This window comes from Xenopus laevis, chromosome 3S (genome assembly GCF_017654675.1).
Source record: "Xenopus laevis strain J_2021 chromosome 3S, Xenopus_laevis_v10.1, whole genome shotgun sequence".
NCBI classification, from domain to species: domain Eukaryota; kingdom Metazoa; phylum Chordata; class Amphibia; order Anura; family Pipidae; genus Xenopus; species Xenopus laevis.
In genome coordinates this window covers 907,843-928,427 of record NC_054376.1, presented here as the reverse complement: position 1 = coordinate 928,427, position 20,585 = coordinate 907,843, and the positions used below count along the sequence as shown (strand labels likewise).

Genomic DNA, 20,585 nt, shown 5'->3' with positions numbered 1-20,585 from the left:
TGAGTCCATGGAGTAACAAGTGACTCCTACTCAATGAGTATAAATACTGAACATAGTGAGTGAAATATGAGTGTCGGTCAGCAAGAGAGAGAGCCTGACTCAGTGAGTGTGAGTGTCTGTGTGTGACTGGCACAAGAAATGAGTGTGAGTGACGAGACCAGTGAGTGAGTCTCACAAGGTGACGGTGTGAGAGCAGGATTATGGCAGTTAGTATGAGAGCCACATAAAATGACAGTTGTACAAAACAGGGGTAAGTCACCGTGTGGGGTAAATCAGAGCTGTGGGCAGTGAGTGGCTGAGTGTACTGAACCTGAGTGAATGACTGTGAGTGAGAGTGCAGCCTGAGTGTGAGTATGTGTGAGAGATGCACATATATTGAGTGTTTGTGTTGCCCACAGGAGTATGAGTGTGACATTATATGAGTGTAAGTATGAGTGAGTGGTTACATGAGTGTGAGTATGAGTGAGTGGTTACATGAGTGTGAGTGATCACTCAGTTGAGCTGTTGGCTCTCTCCCAGGGGAAGAATTTGTTTCCTGTTCCTTCTTCTGAGCAGAGAGCAGTGGCCCCTCAATAATGTGTCCCTCAGGGGCCCCAAGTGTCACTGCAGCTCATTCCCCGGGGATCATCTCCCCCATTACTCGGTGTCTCCCCCAGTTTGTAGCCAGAGGTCAGGGCTGGTGATTCCGTGGTTCCCAATTCAGCTCCAGTTCCACTCCCTCTGCCCTCGGCTCTTCCTTCCCGTCACATTAGTATTATTATTATTATTATTATTATTGTTCCTCCGGTGTTAAAGTCCCTGCGCTGCTGCTGCTGGAGATGCCGCGTCCGCTCTCAGGGCAGTTTCCCCCGTGTGTTGCTGCTGCTGCTGCTGCCGCTGATGTCGGCGGTGCCCGGGGCCGGGGTGTGAGTGGGAGTGTGTGACTGTCAGTTAGTGGGAGTCAGTCAGTGAGTGAGGCAGGAAGCGGCTGGAGGGAGGGGGAGGGGAGAAGCGGCGCTACTGTCCCTTTAAGGCTGTGGCCGAGGAGTCGCGTCTGTGTGTGTGTTAGTGCGCGAGTGTTAGTGAGTCAGTGAGTGAGAGGAGCCGAGGCGGCAGTTAGTCAGTCAGTCAGTCCGTCAGTAGTTGGCAGTCGGGAAGCGGAGGAGGAGGCAGCGCCACACGGGGACCCCCAGAAATGCTCACTGAGCCCGAGCTGCCCCCCGACATTAACAGGTAAGTGACCCCCCACTCTCTGCTCAAAACTTCCAGCTCTCTCCCCACTTTCCTCTTTATTTCCATTCATTTCCCCCCATTCTCCCACCTCTTTAACTTTCCCTGGTACCCCCTGCCCCCCCAGTGCCCCCCCTGCCCCTCACTCAGGAGCCCCTGGAATGTCCTTTAGTCACTTGCCCTAAATAACTGCCCCCCCCTCACCCAGTCTGGAGCCCCCTGGTCTTGGGTCCAAACAACTCGGGGTCTGTTTATGCCGAGAACCCAGAGAACATTGTGTTGTTGTGTCGGATAATTGTGCCCAGGAGCTCACACTCTAACAGGCAAGTGACACCGTCCTGATGGGATTATTATTGTTTATTATTAACATTATTATTATTGATTATTATTGATTCTTCTCATTATTATTAATTCTTCTCATTATTTCTCATTATTATTATTTATTATTATTCTCACTCCCTGGATCTAAAGACACAAGTTTATTTTGTTAAAAAAAAGGCAAAGTTTCTTTTTCTGTTTCTCAGTGAAAATGTAAATTTAGTGTTTGAATTTCGCGAGCGCAATGTAAATATTCGGGGTCTGTTTGCTCCGGGGGGGGGAGCAGGATCCCGTCATTTGCCCCCGCCAGGCCCAGACTTTACCCCTTTATTCTTCTGCCAAACGCAGACACTTTTACTGAATTGGACTTTTTTCTCCCCAAACTCAGAGCTGCACTAAAGCCCCAGTGCCCCCCCAATACAAGAGCTGCCCGTGCTCCCCCCTCACCCCCCAACAAACGACACTTGTGACCCCCTCGTGTTTCAGTAAATTGAATTCAGTGATTAAATATAAATGTTAATTGGGACATAAAATCATTTAGTCGTCTGATTATTGAACATTAAATGTCACTCATTTCCCATTCCCCCTCATCAGCGCCAGTGCCCCCTCCAATAACAGTTTAGGAGGGTCTCATGTATCTCTAGGGGGGGCTGCATGGAGACCATTTAGTTCCCCCCACTCAGTGGAACTGCTGGGAGCGACTTCCAGACTTCTGACACTTTACTTACTCGGCCTCGGGGCCTTTTATTTGTTTTATTCACTTTATTTGGTGTATTTGAGCCCCCGGGGGTTGGGGGGGTTGAGCAGTTGGATAACGAGGAAGAGACGGAACTTGATTCTTATTAAACTCAGCAAATTCCCTGATTTTTGATGAGAATTGTGATTTGCACTTTATAAGTGACAGTTTGGCTGCAGGACTTGGGGGTAAGTGTCTGTTTAACCCTGTGTGTGCTGGAGGTGCCACAATCTCCAGGGAGGGGGTAGAACAGAGGGAGGTGTAACTTCAGGTTGTGTTTAAATGCGCCAAAGTCTATTCACCTTGTGTGTGGCCCCCGCTCTAAATATCCCTCAACCCTCCCATTGGTTTATCATTGATCTGCTGCCTCTGGCCTGGGAATTAATGCGACGGCAAAACTGTACTGGCGACTTTATATCATCTATTTATCTGTATATCTGTATATCTGTATACTGGCGACTTTATATATTTATATATCTATATATCTGTATACTGGCGACTTTATATATTTATATATCTATATATCTGTATACTGGCGACTTTATATATTTATATATCTATATACTGGCGACTTTATATATTTATATATCTGTATACTGGCGACTTTATATATTTATATATCTGTATACTGGCGACTATATGTTTATACAGTATATCTGTGTACTGGTGACTTTATATATTTATATATCTGTATACTGGCGACTTATATATTTATATATCTATATACTGGTGACTTTATATATATCTGTATACTGGCAACTTATATATTGATATATTTGTATATCTTTACATATATATCTATATATCTGTATACTGGCTACTTTATATATTTATAAATCTGTATACTGGTGACTATATATCATCTATATATCTGTATACTGGCGACTTTATATATCTATATATCTGTATATCTGTAAACTGGTGACTATATATATTTATATATATCTGTATATTTATATATCTGTATATCTATATATCTATATACTGGCGACTATATATATCATCTGTATATTTATATCATCTATAAATCTGTATATCTATATACTGGTCAACTATATATATCATCTATATATCTCTTTATCTTTATATTTATATATCTGTATATCTATATACTGGCGACTATCTATCATCTATATATATCTGTATACCTATATATCTATATATGTATACGGGGGAACTCATGGGGAAAATGCTGCCTAAATATCCATTTATTCTGAGAACTTTCTGCTTCTATTGGATATTTTATTGCAGAACCCGTAGAGTCCGTCAGTAACAGGCTGTACATATATATATATATATATATATATATATATATATATATATATATATATATATATATATATATATATATATATATATATATATATATATATATATATACTCTGGGTATGTCACATTGGGGTTCACTCTTTATTTCACCCCAGAATTTAATTTCAATCACTACATTACCCCAGGGCACTGGCACATAAAGGGTTAAGAAAGAGCAGAAAGAGTCTGTGTATTTCGCTGGTCCTTTGCGTTGGGGTGAGATTAACATTGAAAGAAGAAAAAAAGACCCCCCCATTGTTTATAGAGAACACAGTCGCAATAAACCCCCCCCCCGACTCACTTCCAACAGACGCCGTGTTGATTCGGGGGTTAATGGGCACAAATGGCCAAGTGTGAATCTTTCTGCCCAACCTGAGCACTAACAGCTGGGACGGCCTCTATGGAAGGGTGCTGGGAGTTGCAGTCTAGTTGCCCCAACACATGTCTCACATTATTCCCCACCCCCACCAAATTCTCTCTTTTAAATTTTCTTCCCGTTATTGAACTTTAGCCGTTTTCTTGGAATTCTCTTTATTTTGTTTCACCTGCGGCCGCCGATTCCTCATTTTCGCACGTCAGTCCCCAAATAAAAAGTAACTTGAGAATAAAGTGATTTGGGTCTGTTGGAAATAGTGACCCCCCCCCCCCCAACTCCCGGCTTCTGTTTGGGTCTGGGGGTCTTTCTTTACTAATATCGCAAAGGGCTGAGCAAATTCTGCCGGATATTTCCCAAGTTTCCAGTTCACTTTTGCGACCGGCTCCCGAAATCTCCTCCTATTTGGGTGGTCGTCTCCCCCCCTCCCTGAGACAGTCGCTGTCACCCACAGCCCCCATGAACCCCGCAAATAAATGATACGATTTGGGGTTCGATTCCCCAACGAGGAGAGAATTGAATTGATCCGATCGGAACCAATCGCGTTTGGCTTCTTGTAACAATTGTATCTTACGATGATGATGATGATGTAACATTGTGACATTTAAATGTTCCTCTCGCCCCCACCCGGGCCCCCTCTGAAGGTTTATAAACATTTAAATCTCTCAGGCCCTGCGAGTCGGGATCTTCCCAGCGTTTTCCTATCGTTCCCTTCCGTATTGCGAGTGGATTAGGGAGAGTTTAATAAACACTCGCAACTGTTTAAACCCCGTGTAAAACACAAACACATCTGTGCCTCTGTGCGGGGGGGGGGACCCATTTAACATTTGGCTTCAGCTTCCCCTCCTGCTGCTCCTCAGGGCAAAATCAGGAGAGAAACGGTTAAAAAAAACCCTGTTGCTCCCCGAGTAGATTGTTGGAGTTCAGCAACGCGAGTGTCAGGCCGGTGATTACTTTGATATTAGTTCCACAATTGGTTTAAAGGACTTTATTTAAGCCCCGGGGGTATTAGAGCAATCACCCCCCCTCACCTCCAGACCTTTATATATAGAAAACTGACGGGGTTAAGTCTTATTTATATCCTGTAATGTCCTGAGCATCACAAGCAACTGGGTCTTTATTATTATTATTATTATTAAAGGGTATTCAAATTGCTCCAGAACTGTACAATTACACACTGATAAAGGGTCGTGGAGCTTACAATCTAAACAAGAAGGTGAAGATGATTTTTCTGTTGTGGGATATACTGTATATATAATATATATATAATGCCTTATCTGATAAGAGTATATAATATACAGGCTGGAGGGATATGTTATATGAAGCGTGAGATATAGGAGATCTACAATTAAAACAACGTTTCATGTTTGAGCCGCGTTTCTCCGCTTTACAGTAAGAACCCCCCCTCGTTTTATCCGTCAAAGCCCGAGATCTAATTATTGAGGAATAACAGATCCATTATCAGCCATGACTTTGCTACTGTGCAACTGTAAATCACCCGAAATCCAAACCGCGGGTTCTGTCACTCGGCACATGTTCAGCAGATGTCGGCACCATATGTTTTCTGGATCCGGCACCCATAGGGCTGTTAGAGAGCCGGCAACCTCCTCGGCTTGTGGGAGTCCATGTGCCGCCGGCAAGTGGTTTGGCGCCGGACAGTTTTCTATTCGTTTGCTTTTTGCTGTTTAATTGCAATTAGTCAGTAGCTCGGGCCAACGCTCGACATTTCCTTATGAGCAGTAATTCAATATTTTATTCATATGTTTCCCACAAATATTTAGCGTCGGCTCCTGTTTTGGGGTGCAGGTGTCTTTGGTGCCCATTATCGTTCCCTCCTTGGCCTGGCATGGGAAGGGTGCTGGTTCTCGGGGTGCAAAACAAGGAAAGTTTTCAGTTTACGCTCCAATTTATAAAACTCCAATTTAAAAGAAAAGGGGGTTGGGGGTCTGGAATTGGTCCAGTTCTGCTCTATTCACTCTCCCAAACTCCTGAGCGACTTATCAATCATCAGGTAATTAGTCGTGAAATAACAATTTGCTTTTGTTTCCCCATAATCGCCGGGCGGACGCGCTCCCGTTTCTTTGTGTGCGTTTTTGTGTTACACAAGGGTTGCAGTGATATCGTGTTGTTATTTGTGACTATTTCTTCCTTTTGGATCGGCTATTCGGGAGATGTCGGGGTGTAATTAAAGGGACGGTGCTTGTAGATGGGGCTTCGGGAAATAGAGGGGCGTCTGGGAGACCCTACAATCTGATCACAGCCCCTCGTTATTATTATATAGAATAAAACTCTTTGCCAAGAAATAGGAGCTTTCGGGGAGGTAAATCAATAGGGGAAGGGGATTGGGTAAAACTCAGTGAGGGGCTCATTCTGTTAGTGGGGGGCACATGTGATGGTGGTTTAGACATTTATAAGTCATCAGCTGATCAACCCCAACAAGTTACAAGGGAATTGGGTCTTAAAAAGGGGAGTGAGTGGAGTGACCTCTTGGGGCCCCTCAGAGAAGTGGGATCATTATATTAGTATCCGAGAGAACTAAAACACCCCCCCTCCAAGTGCAAAAACATTTGGTGTTAAAGGGTTAAACTTGCTTTGCTGTCGGCCTGTTTGTTCAGGTTCAATTATAACATTTACGTCTGACCCTTGAATGTGCCCCTGACACCCCCTCCCTGGGTTACTTCTTGTGAGGGGCTCTGTGCTGCATATGGGGGGCTGGGGGGGGGGACAAGACCCTCAGTTACTCATTGATACTCTCAATACTTGAAGGGATTTGCAGGGGATTAAATGGAATCCGGCTCCGTAACCTTCTCTCCTTCCCATTAGCCGCCATTGTTATCCACAAGCTCATTCATCCCCCCCCCAGTTGTGTTTAGAGAAACTGCCCCCACCCACCCTGGAAATTATTTACAGATGTATTGGGTGATGTTTGGGAGATTGGGCGACATCTAATTAAAGGAATTAGTGATCGGGAGAGAGTGGCGAGGGGTCCATTGGGCAGAGGGGAGACTGGGCATTTGGAAGAGAGAATTGTCTATTGGCCACAGGGAGGAACCTGCTCATATGGGAATAAGCTGACGGGAATCAGTGCCCAAGACATGCCCATTAGCTGTAACCGCTGGGGAGCTGGGCACATTGAATTGTGAGATCCCTAAGCTGGTGCCAGGCCTTGTGTCCTTTATTATAATGGGTCCCAGTGAAGATCCTTCAGGTGGGCTCCTTGCAGTTGAGGGAGTTATGTGGTGTTGCTGTGAATAACATATGGAGGGTTTGTGGGTTACAGGGGGGCATTAGTGGGTTGGTGAGATGAAGAAGTGATATCAGTGCCAGTGCATGGGGGGTGGGGCATTTGCAGAGTGAGCCTGTAGATGTTCTTCTTATTTTGAGGTCCATTACCAGCTCTTTCCCACAATGCACCTGCAGGACATAAAAGGGCAACACACTGGGCATAATGTGCCTTTCAGCTCCATGCTCTGCAGTTGGCATCTCATGATGTGATGTTCACCATGTGGAAAAGAGACCGCATGTAACTACAGTGTCTGAACACAAGAATGAGATGATGGTAGAACAAACTCAGACGTATCTGGGGCAACAACCTTCTAAACTGGGGTGCAACCTACTTCATCTCTGTGGATAATGAGCTGCATTTGAGTGTCAATAGAAAGAAAGTGAAACCCTTCTGTCTCCTTCTCGAACCCAAAAACTCTACTGTAGGCTTCAGGCCTGCACAACCCCCTCTCCCCCCCACACATTCTCATCTTGCACAGGGGGATTCACTCCTATACAAGAAAGGGTTAAATCTGCCAATGGAAGCCACTGAGTTTCCAAAGGTTGAAAGGGTTGATGTTTGACCAGTGAGTGATTCATTCACAAGTGCAGCCGATGCATTAGGAAATTAACCCGACCAATCTGAGCGGCATCATTTAATTGGGCATTTTAGCCGTATCAGCAAACATCTAATTAATAGATTCCTCATTGCTTTCCATTGATTGGCTAATAATGCACTTATGTCAATAATCCCAGGAAAAGGTTAATATAATGTAGTTAAACTGCATCTCTCCTCCTCCTTCAGCTGCTCCCACCAATGGCTGATATAGATATATATATATATATAGATATATATGTCGACCAGTTGTGGAATCATTGACAGGTCAATGGAAGGAACCATGGGGGGGAGGTGGTTCGTTTGCTGAAAATAATCATTCAGAGTAATTTGTAGGGTACAGTGTGTCAGTTTGGGGGGTACAATGGTTATAGGGGTGCTGGACTCTTTCAGGGAAAATTAAGTTATGTTGGACTGTCTGAAGATTTGACTTCACTCTCTAAGATTGTTTTTGGGTGCCGGACCCCGGGGGGTCGAGTTAAAGTGTTAAATAACAGTAGCCGCCAATCAGCAATCAGATGTGATCAGGTGACTGTTAGTTACAGAATGAAAGCAAAGATCTTATTTGCTATCCATTTGACTGGCCTACGTCTCATCGGGAGAGGACCCTATAAACCTAACCCTAACCCTAACCCTAAACCTACAAATTGGATAGAATGGACAAAATAGATAAATATCCACTCATTGTGTTCCCAGATTAAGGGTTGGTTGGTAGGTAAGTGTTCAAGTTCAGTTTCGTGTTATTTTCTGGGTGATTTGATTTCAGTATATATTACATTTCGGCTTCAATGTGGGGTACATTGTGGGTGAATGACATTTCCAGGACAACTGGGATCAGGTTTTTGAGGGTAAGAAATAACTTTCGGTTCCTGCTGTGACTCCAACATGGGGTGCAAGGATGCTTTAACGGTAGCAAAGTGTCACGTGTGCCCCGTTAGGGTGAGGCAGCCCCCCATCACTAACGCTGCTCATTGTTTTTGTGGAATAGGAGAGGGTTTAACACCGGGAAACCTTCTGCTTTTGGCACATTCCTAATCCAACGCCTCTTTACAAGTGTGCGAATGCGGCGGATTGAGTTACACGCTGTGCCCAGTGCCGCATGTGGGTCGCATTAAAGCAATATGCGCTAAATACAAAGAATTCCCATAAAGCTATTTATTGATCTCAGTGGCTTAATGTATTCTCTATTCTCTGGGGGTGTAAATACATTGCTGGGGGGGGTCAGTGCTGTTCCCCCTCTTAGGGGAAATAGAAACCTTTCCCTGTCACTGGCCCATTGTGCTCCGGATCAGTCTCTGTAAATCACTTGTTATATAAGAGAATACTTTGCCCTTCTGCCGTGTGTCTCTTCTGACATTCAGTCATTGGGTGAAGAGTTTAAAGGGTAACTACACACACCTTCCATCAAGAAGTTAGCGTACAGGATCCTGCCTTTCTCTGGGGCACAATTTGCATAGCAAATAACTGATAAGGTGTTTATAATCCTATTTATTTTCTTCTTCAATAGCGACAGGCAGTGAGTCGGGATCAAGCGGCATTTATAACAAGTAATGAGGATAAAAGGTGATGATAGGAGGGGGAAGTATTTAAATGCAGGTTTAGTGACCCTTTAAAACAGGCAATTGAGAGATGTAGTTCATGCAGTGGTCACTGTGTAGTTGGATTTAAATCATAGCCTTACAACAGGAATACAGGGACGCTGGCCTGGTAGAAACCCCCAAGTGCTGCCCATGGAGAAAGTTTCCTCCAGTCAAAGTTCAGAAAGTTGCTGATTGCCTTAAACTTTTCATTTCTCAATATTGTTGCTAAAGAAAAAGAAAGTTTTGATGTGCAGGAAAAATAATGAAGCGAGACATATGGCGATATTCGAGTTGGCACGTGGGCGGACAATTAGCCGCAGCGAGACGCATGGCCAGCGACTGCCCCTCTCACTCGGAGGCGGCACTCACAGTCGAGGGGGGAACTTTGCCATCCAATCCCTCGGAATCGTTTGCAGAAATAGAAGCGTCTGGGAATTCGCTCACTAGCGGTTAATTCAGTCGCTTTCTTAAAGTTCTGCTTCTACCAATAAAATGTCTGTACAAGGCGCCCATTGTCTCACAGTCATGAAACTGTCACAATATACTGATCCGACGCTCTTTCCCGTCTTTCCATAAAGGAACCTGCACTTTATGTTGTGAAAGACGTCAGCTCCTTATTCTCTCCTGTGTATTAATCTTCTGCCCCCTATCCTGTAATTATACCCCAGCCAGGGCTTCCCTGGGGTAATGTGTTCCCCCTCCAGGGCAATACAATGGGATTGGACCAGAGAGAAATATTATTCTGCTCTTTGCTTCTTTATTATTATTATTGTTCTATATTTATACAATGTAACATATTCTGTATTGTCTCCCTCTAATCATAATATTCCTCTAATACTCTACTTAATGCCCTCTGTGCTGTTACTATAGACACATCTCTCCCTACTATACCTGCTATCCCACAGTCACACTCCCTTCCCAGAGACTATTATCCACTGTTACTATAGGCACCATCTCTCCCTACTATACCTGCTATCCCACAGTCGCACTCCCTTCCCAGAGACTATTATCCACTGTTACTATAGACACCATCTCTCCCTACTATACCTGCTATCCCACAGTCACACTCCCTTCCCAGAGACTATTATCCACTATTACTATAGGCACCATCTCTCCCTACTATACCTGCTATCCCACAGTCACACTCCCTTCCCAGAGACTATTATCCACTATTACTATAGGCACCATCTCTCCCTACTATACCTGCTATCCCACAGTTACACTCCCTTCCCAGAGACTATTATCCACTGTTACTATAGACACATCTCTCCCTACTATACCTGCTATCCCACAGTCACACTCCCTTCCCAGAGACTATTATCCACTGTTACTATAGACACATCTCTCCCTACTATACCTGCTATCCCACAGTCACACTCCCTTCCCAGATGCCAGAGCTGCAGTTACTACAGGTTGTAGCTAATTACTTTCCCCCCTTCTTCCTACCTACAACTCTTGCACTTGAGGGCCCCTGGGTAAGTGGAGCCTATGACTGTCACCTCTGCATGGGCCCCTAAGACAATTCCAATCTGACTTAGTTAGAGATTTGTGGTTTTGCAGTTGAGAAGTGCAAGTGACAGCTCGTCAGATAAATTAGAGTGCAAGCACAGGGAGACTATTGTGACAGGAGAGGAGTCTGGGTAGGATGCCGTGTGCCCAGAACATATGGGTTCCATTTGCTGCCGTCGGAGCCCGGGGTCTGTAACATAAATAATACACAATGTTACTTTTGTTAAGGGAGCTGTTCCGAGAGACTTAACGTGAGTGATGGTTGGGGAGGTGATTGGAGGGGGGTCGTAGGGTCCCAGACTGTCGGCTGCAGTTGATGTTGAAACAAAGTGATTCTCTTTTATTCACTAACTAGTCCTGTGGGTCACACGTCACCAGGCCCCCAGCACCAGTAACTTGTCCACATCCCTCCATTCAGTTTCTTAGGAAATCTCTTTTATTTGACTGTTTACACCCAAATTCTTGTCTGTTTTCCTAATGAGGGTTAATACCTTCCTCCTGTTTTTGGACATAGTTTGGAGCGCAGACATGAGAAATAGAAACGACTTGTAGCTCAGTGAATAGACCGTTTGCTTTACACTAGGGATGCACTGAATCCACTATTTTGGTTTCGGCCGAACCCCTGAATCCTTCGTGAAAAATTCGGCCGAATCCTGAATTCAGTGCACCCCTACTTTACACCCCTGATTAGACCGGAGGGAAACCTCGATGTTTCGACTCAGCTGCTGAAATATAATGTCGGCCCAACCACCATGAAACAGACTCAATGGGGATGAGGTGGGGGCTCAGCGCTGGGACCCTCACATAAAGGGGCTTTTTGGGAGTTGGTTACAGAGCCCCAGAAGGTTAATCATTGATATAGATCTGGTAGCTTTTGTGTAATGACAGTGGTGTTAAGGCCGGGGGGTCTTCCACTCCGAATTAGGAAAGAGTGGGGCCATATGTGTCCCTATAGTCTCTCTTTATGGGTTCAAGTCTCCTTAGTGAAAAAGTGGGGGGTCATATTAAAAATCGACCCTGAGTGGGGCCATATGTGTCCCCATTGAGTCTCCCTCAGTCACCAATAATGGAAATAATTCAGAAAATCAATGTCTGTGACTACAAATAACTCATTTTTACTCCTCAGTTAATTCAGCAAAATGGGTTCAAGTCTCCATAGTGGACCAAATTGGGGTGAAATTAAAAAAAGAAGTTGAAAGTTATTGTTCCCTTTTAAATATTTAGGCTTTTGAACTGTAATACCAGACTCTGATACACTGGTTTTCTCCTACTTTTATTTCGGAATGTTTTTGTTTTTGGAAGAAATTAAATGTTTAAAAAAAAGGGGTCGTTTGTCCAAGACGTTGGCCAATGACGTCCCATAACGGCGCGGCAGTTGGTGCTTTTGCCAGTTCCGAGGCTCCCGTCTGAGGTCTGTTTTGCACCCACACAAAATGGTTAAACAAATTGTCACACGATGTTGAGGTCAAAAACTCTCAACGTCTAAATATTTTGATTTGGAACTTTTTAGATCAAAAATATAACGTTGAACCAAAAGATGTTTTTGGAAATAGTTTTGGCTTCATCCTCTTTCCCCCGGGGATTTTCAAGGTTTTTAGTGTTTTAGGGCAAAACAAATTGTTCATCACTTCTGGTTTAATACTGATTCTATCGTAATGAGAACATTTAGAAATTATAAATTAAAAAATTGAAGAAATGAAAAATTTTAAAAATAGCACCCCCTCCCCCAGAACACCTTTCCCATGTTCTCAGTGGCCAATAATTGTAGGAGTTTGGGGGGGATCTGATATTTGATTGGTTTTTATTGGTCCATTTCTCTTTTCAGATGATTTTTTGTGTCAACCTTCGTCTTTTAGGATTTCTGAATTTTTTTTAAGCCTTTTTTTATCCCAATTATTTCATTGGAATGGGTTTGCTCAGTTTACAGGATTATTTTGTGGATAAATTTCAGATGATATGATTTATGTCAGAAAATCGAAACGCAAATAGGTGAATATAATTAACGAGGAGCCCTGGTTGGTTATTCCCCGCTGGCGTTTCCATGTATCTCATGGTATAATCGTATCATCCACGGGGTGGGGAATCTGTTGCGCTGCCAGTGACGTGTGAATGGCGACCAGGCTGCGCTCGGGTGGCAGTTGCATTCCCGGGACGCCCACTTGCCTGGTGCCCATATGTTTAGCTATTAATAAGCGCGTCGATTCGAGGGAAAACATGATTCTTCTCCTGTTTGCTTGTTTGTCACCAATTATACTAATTAGAGTGTAAGCTGTGCAGGTCAGGGTTCTACTCTCCTTATGTCACTTATTTATACCAGTTTTCCCTACTTAATCCACATTACCCAATGTTGCAAAGTGATGATCATATTGTGGCAATTTCTCTCTTTCGGCTTCTCTCTCTCTCTTGTTTCATCTCTCGTCTTCCTCCTTCTCTCTCACCTTCTATCTCATTTTCTTTATATTTAAGCTTTAATTCTCCAGTCGATCCTCCCTGCCCTGAGTCTTCCTCTTCTATTGTGTCTCTCCCTTCTCTTTTTCATCTCTTCTTCTTCTTCTTCTTTTCTCCCCTTTTTAAATTCTTCTCTTTAATGTTTAATTCCTCCAATTCTTTTCTTTTTCACTTCTACTTCTTCTCAAAGTCCTTTGGTCCTTATGTTTCTCTCTATCCATCTATTAGGGTTCTTTTTCTCTGTCTTCCCCTCACTTTTCTCATTTCTCTGATTTATTCTCTCTTCCTTCTTTCTCCTATCTCTGTCCCCCTTTCCTTCTCCCCAGTTCTACCGTTTCTGTCTCTCTTTCACAGTTTCTTTCTTTTCTCTCTCTTGCTTTTTCCATCTTCTCCCCTTTTCATTTTTTTACCCTTTCTTTCTCTTCTTTCTTCCTTTTTTTATTATCTGACTTTCTCTCCCTGTTTTTCAGTGTCTTCTCCTCCCTTTCTCTTTCACGCTCTTCTTCCTCATTTCTTCCCATCGTCTCTCTCTCCACGATCTTCATCTCTCTCTCAATTTCTCCTTCTCTGTGTAACATTTTAATTGCCCCAAGGCCCAAGGCTTGTTGCCCATGGAGTTTGTGTTGCTCTTGTGCTTCTGACTTCGGAGCTAAACGTAACTAAGCGGAAAGGCAAATCCAGGCAAAATATTGTGTGCAATTTCCACATGAAAGTTTTGTTTCCACTTCATCAAAACTAAATGTTTATTTATTTCAGAAAGCAAATCCCACTCATTTGTCACTTATTTCTGATTTAGAAAGTGTCGCTCCGTCGTTGTTTCTTAGAACTTTGAATGTGAATTCTTGTTCCCAAGATTTTAGTTTTTTTAAGGTTTAGTGTTTGGTGAATGCCTGAGCGGCCGGTCAATTCTACCTGGAAATTACACAGAACTCTAGATATTGTGGAGAATCAGTTTTCCACCATTAGAGAAACTCACAATTCTTCTTCTTAATATTATTATTATTATTATTATTCAGAAATCTATTTCCTTAGAAGCTGAGATTCAGAGTCACAAGAAACCTGCTTTGTGAAGCTAATTCCGTGCTGCTTCGGAGCTTTGGAATTTTGGGGTTTTTTATAATGTTAATTGAATAATGAAAATGACATTCTGTTAATGTGAAAACCAAACACAGTTTGACGGGTTTTATGCGGTTTTTTTTTTTTCTTCCCAGAAAACTGATGTTAAGTGGAAACATTTCATCCCGTGTTTCTAATGAAGGGAATTTGCTGTTTGTCACACGGAGTCTTAAGGGGAAAGAGATGAATCTGGGAAAATGTTCTTGGATTTTTATATCAATTTTAATTTTAATTTTACATTTTCTTTAATGAACCTTTTCTATATGTGTGTGTGTGTGAAGATGATAAATATATATATATATATGGGTGGGATCCCTGCAGGCTGGGGATAAATGAAATATATTGAAAACTCATTTCCACCTTGAATTGATGGGAGTCTCTCCGTCAGTTCTGAATTGATTTGTCTCAACTGTCGGCTGATTTACTCATTGACATTTTTTTTTTTTATCCTTAAATGATCCAATAGATTTGAAGCGGGAATGTGCCATTTATGAACATGATCTATACGAGAAACCTATTAAATATTAAATAGCGGATTTCTTTTTCATTTTTCTTAATTTTTAATTTTCGACGTGGTTTATCCGTCGCCAAAACAGGCTCTTGCAGAAGAAGAGGAAACAGATTGAAGGAGAAACATTAAATATTAAGGGGAAAGAATCGGTGGCCAAAAATTTCCACAAAATTGGCGTAAATCCCAGGGAGCTGTTGGCAAAACAGAGATTTGGGGGTTCAGGTGGGATATATCGGTGGGTCGCTTTTGTTGTGGGATTGGGAATATTAAGATCTCATGACACATCGTCGCTATTTGAGAAATAGACAAATTCCCAGGAAATTGGTCACTTTTGGCTCCTGAAGTTTTTTGAGTTGTGGCCGTTCCCCATTGGTGGGACAGACGTCTGGGAGCTGCTTATATTTATATTAAGAATCACATTTTTGGACCCATGAACCTTGGGTTGTGGCTACTGAACGGTAATTAGTGCAGGTAACGTTATGAAATGTCCGTCAGCTGATGGGCCCTGTGGGCAGTTGGATTTAACCCCTCGTGGACAAGGGTCAGTCGAGGACATTTTAGACGGGTCCCCCCTTTTCTTTGTATGGGGGGGGTGGCTATTTCTGGAAGCAGGACCCGGCCCTGGGTACATTCGCTCATTTTTCCTTTTTGAGACCAAATTCTCGCTATAAAAAAAGTTTCCCCCCCCCTTCTCCAGACACACGTGGTCCCGGGGAGGGGATGTCAGTGGAAATGGGCTGAATAGAAGCTTTTCACAGGTCCGAACAAAGAAAGCTTTGCTGCCCAAAAACTCCTGTGTTGTGCTATTAAATGACTCGGAATTTCTCCCCCCCCAATGGAACAGTAAAGTGTTTTGCGGCCGAGGAGCGCGGGGAGTTTACGTAATATTCAGGGTGTTTGTCATTTCCCCAGTGGGGGGAGAATAGTGGCTCCTTATTCCTTGCAGTTGGGCGTCGCTGGGCGGCTCCATCACTTGCTGAATTTTGGAACAACTCCCTATTGTTACCTAATATCCCCCCCCCATAGCCAGAGAGGTATCTGCTTGCCACATGCCCCCCCCCCCGGAATGTCTCATTAACAAGAGAATCTCGTGGCCTTTTGACTCAGAGCTGATGTTCAATTTGGCCCCAGGGGGCACTTTTTTTTTATTGGGCTCAAAACTTTTTTTTTTTTTTTCAGAAAAACCCTGTAGATTTTAATAAAAAACTTGTGTATCTGATTGTGACATCAGAGCCCCCCAATGATGTAATACTTAAAGAGACAGCAGAAAATAACCTTTTTTATATCTATCACAATATTGTCTTTCAATTCTATTTATAATTTTGCCATAAAAGTATTTGCCTGATGCTTTAACATTTACCTTTCTTACGACCCTGTTCCTCATTGAGGGGGCTGCCATATTTGTGCTGCAGGGGTCCGTTATCACCAGGAACTGACAGTTTAAGAAGGGACAGTCAGGTTTAGGAACTTCAAGTAACAATAACTTACAGAACTATCAGTGAAAAACTATCAACAACTTTTAAATTAGATTCACATTTTAAAAAGACTTTTTTTAGCGTCAGTATCACTTTAAAGGGACAAATGTTTAGTCAATAAAAAGTACATATGGACCTTCTCCTGGATGGGGGGGTGCACTGTGATAAACGACATTATAATTAGTTACTGATAATTAGGGATGCACCGACCTTTTTCAGCAGGATTCGAATTCAGCCGAATCCTTCTGCCCAACCGAATCTGAATTTGCATATGCAAATTAGGGACATCACGTGACTTATACTTACAAAACAAGGAAGTAAAAAATGTTTTCCCCTTCCTGTTTCGGTATTCGGCCGCATCTTTCGCAAAGGATTCGGGCACATCCAAAAACAGTGGATTGGGTGCAACCCTACTGATAATGTGGTAGACAATGGGGTTTTTTGCAAGTATAGGCCAATGCCGTTGGCTTGAGGAGGGTCCCCGAGAATTTCTGTTGCGTGGGTCATAACCTCTCCCAACCCCTAAAGATACAATATAACAAACCAACAAACTTCCTTTTTCTGTCAGTTCATCTCCCAGTCTGCCATTCTAGCCTGGTTGCTATGGACAATGATCCTAGCAATGGGCTAGCAGTCTACTTCCATACTGAATACACTTGTACATCTGCCCCAGGCGGGCTGTTACCCCATTAACACATGCCCTAAGAAAGAACAGTTTCTTTTCAGCAATTGTACTTGATTAGTGACAGTATGGCAGCTCCCACGTGAGTTTTCATCACCCTAAGTTTGAGATATGGCCTTTCCCTTTAAGCGTAACTGCAGTGTGTGAGACGTCTCTGGGTCTGACGTTGGGTGCTGACGGGTCGCAGCTACTTGTTCTACGGCTCCTCCGAGCATCTAGCTCTGTTTAAAGCAGCTGAGCGAATATTTGTAAATCTTGGGATTAGGCAACTGACATTCCTGCACCAAAGAGCTTACAGTCTAATAACTGACTATCACAGCTGATCCCAGGAGCCCCATTATCTGCAAAGTCATGGGGCCAATCTCATATTGATAAACAAAGATCCCCCCAGTGACACATATATACAGTATATATATATATTATATTATATTCCAGCTGCAGTCAGTGCATTGGGCCCATCCAGGGAGGAATAACGAGAGGAAAGACAAGGGTCTTTTTTAATTAACTGAGACTATTGAGTTAATTAGGTTCTGCTTTTCCTTTAAGACTGAAAGTCAATTAAGTAGAAAAGCTCAGCGGACCAGGGGACTGGGGAAAACACGCCCAACTGCAAGAACAATGGGCTCAGCCAAGACCGGGGATTTATGGCCCACGGAAGGTACAATTAATCCACTTGCTCAAGTGTGAGACTAACGACTTGTCACCTCCATTATTGTCCCGTCTCTCGTTGCTTCACTGACACCCCCACTTACCTACCCCCCCGCTCCTCACAATATTATTTACTTATTCTCACACACTCTTTATTTCTTACACTTCTACATTTATATTCACATGACATCACTAATGGGAGGAATGTTCTGGGCACACAATAAGCTATACCCTCATACTGTACTGTCTAAGGGAATCAATATGGCACCTCCTCCTCCCATATGTATAAATACAAATATACAGAGAAGGAATGTTCTGGGCACACAATAAGCTATACCCTCATACTGTACTGTCTAAGGGAATCAATATGGCACCTCCTCCTCCCATATGTATAAATACAAATATACAGAGAAGGAATGTTCTGGGCACACAATAAACTATACCCTCATACTGTACTGTCTAAGGGAATCAATATGGCACCTCCTCCTCCCATATGTATAAATACAAATATACAGAGAAGGAATGTTCTGGGCACACAATAAGCTATACTCTCATACTGTACTGTCTAAGGGAATCAATATGGCACCTCCTCCTCCCATATGTATAAATACAAATATACAGAGAAGGAATGTTCTGGGCACACAATAAGCTATACCCTCATACTGTACTGTCTAAGGGAATCAATATGGCACCTCCTCCTCCCATATGTATAAATACAAATATACAGAGAAGGAATGTTCTGGGCACACAATAAGCTATACCCTCATACTGTACTGTCTAAGGGAATCAATATGGCACCTCCTCCTCCCATATGTATAAATACAAATATACAGAGAAGGAATGTTCTGGGCACACAATAAGCTATACCCTCATACTGTACTGTCTAAGGGAATCAATATGGCACCTCCTCCTCCCATATGTATAAATACAAATATATAGAGAAGGAATGTTCTGGGCACACAATAAGCTATACCCTCATACTGTACTGTCTAAGGGAATCAATATGGCACCTCCTCCTCCCATATGTATAAATACAAATATACAGAGAAGGAATGTTCTGGGCACACAATAAGCTATACCCTCATACTGTACTGTCTAAGGGAATCAATATGGCACCTCCTCCTCCCATATGTATAAATACAAATATACAGAGAAGGAATGTTCTGGGCACACAATAAGCTATACCCTCATACTGTACTGTCTAAGGGAATCAATATGGCACCTCCTCCTCCCATATGTATAAATACAAATATACAGAGAAGGAATGTTCTGGGCACACAATAAGCTATACCCTCATACTGTACTGTCTAAGGGAATCAATATGGCACCTCCTCCTCCCATATGTATAAATACAAATATACAGAGAAGGAATGTTCTGGGCACACAATAAGAGGGACTCTATATAATAAGAGGGATCAGGACAACTCCAGAATTTGGGGCAATAATTGAGAGAATTCTGGGCTGCAGGAGAGACAATGGCCCAACCTGATTTCTATAACAATAACAAATTGTCTCTTTTTTTCTCAGACAATTGAGGGACATGTCACCGACCCGCAGAATTCTGTGATTTTAGCTTTATTTGCAGAGTTTGTAGAAATGGAGCAAGGGGGGGGGGAGGGTTGGAGACACAAAAGTTTCTCAGATGGGGGTGGGGAGGTGGGAAGGGACAGGTAAACAAACAGAGCTGCTGATTATCCCCCCAGCCCAGGTCCTGTCCCCCCTCCCTCAGTGACATGTTGTGGGCCCCGGGTTTGTTCAGCTGGGGCCCTTGTGCAGTTTACGGCTTAATCTGAGGAACAAGAGATTCCTGACAAATTACCTCCAGGGCCTGAAAGGATCCCATTGTGTCCCCCGAGCTGCCCCTCACCTTGTCACGTCCTGGGTGGGGTGGGGGGATCTTTTTTTTTAAGTTCCCAGAAAAATCAACAAACTTAAGTCAACCTTCCGAAAATACATTCTACGGGGAGGGTAATTACTTGAAGAAGGGTTTGTAGAGTCCCGTGAACTAAAAGGAATCCGAGAAGGGACTTTATTTTAGTTCTTTATTATTATTTCATTTTGGGGTTCGGCTTGGGCGGCAGCTACAGACGGGGCACAGGGTTTCCATTCCATTAGAGGCTTCACAAAGGGATTTTAGGCAGAAAGGTCGAACTCCATCAATGTGTATTTTTCCAACCTCACCTACTGTTTTTTTCAATAAAAAAATGTTAATTAAACTATTTGAGCTCTGTGTAAACGAGCCTTGCCCGAGCCGTCGCCTTTCTCTTAGGTCCACAGTTAAGGAGGAGTTCATTAAACTGGCAGTTTAAAAGTGAGTGGCAATTGGATTGACTTCTAACGTTTGATTTGATTGCTGTCTCCTCCTCCCACAATGATGTTGAATTGTCTTTCAATTTCACTGTTCTGCACTCTTTAGTAAAAGAGGTAACACAAGAAATAATGTAATATGTTGCTCACAGGAGTACAACGATTCCTAAGGGGCAGCATGGGAGGGACTTTAGATTGCAAGCTCTCATGGGAATGTGATAGAGCCATTCGATTGTAAGCTCACTGGGGCAGGAACTGATGGGAATGTGATAGGAACCTTACACTGTAAACTCACTGGGGCAGGGACTGATGGGAATGTGATAGGGACCTTAGATTGTAAGCTCACTGGGGCAGGAACTGATGCGAATGTCATTGGGTGCTTAGATTGTAAGCTCACTGGGGCAGGGACTGATGGGAATGTGATAGGAATCTTAGAGTGTAGGCTGATTGGGGTAGGGAATATGGGAAAAGGAACTTTAGATTGT

The 20,585-nt window shown here is 43.1% G+C and overlaps 1 protein-coding gene across 4 annotated transcripts in view; it reads left to right on the top strand.

The window, feature by feature from the left end:
- Window positions 1-1,027: 1,027 nt before the first annotated feature.
- sox5.S (SRY-box 5 S homeolog) overlaps window positions 1,028-20,585 on the top strand; it is a 118,721-nt gene continuing 99,163 nt past the window's right edge. Inside the window, exon 1 of one of the 4 annotated variants that reach the window (XM_041587485.1) lies at window positions 1,028-1,212. In XM_041587485.1, coding sequence (XP_041443419.1) covers window positions 1,175-1,212 — 38 coding nt within the window. In that variant the 5' untranslated portion in view covers window positions 1,028-1,174. 4 annotated transcript variants of the gene reach the window in all.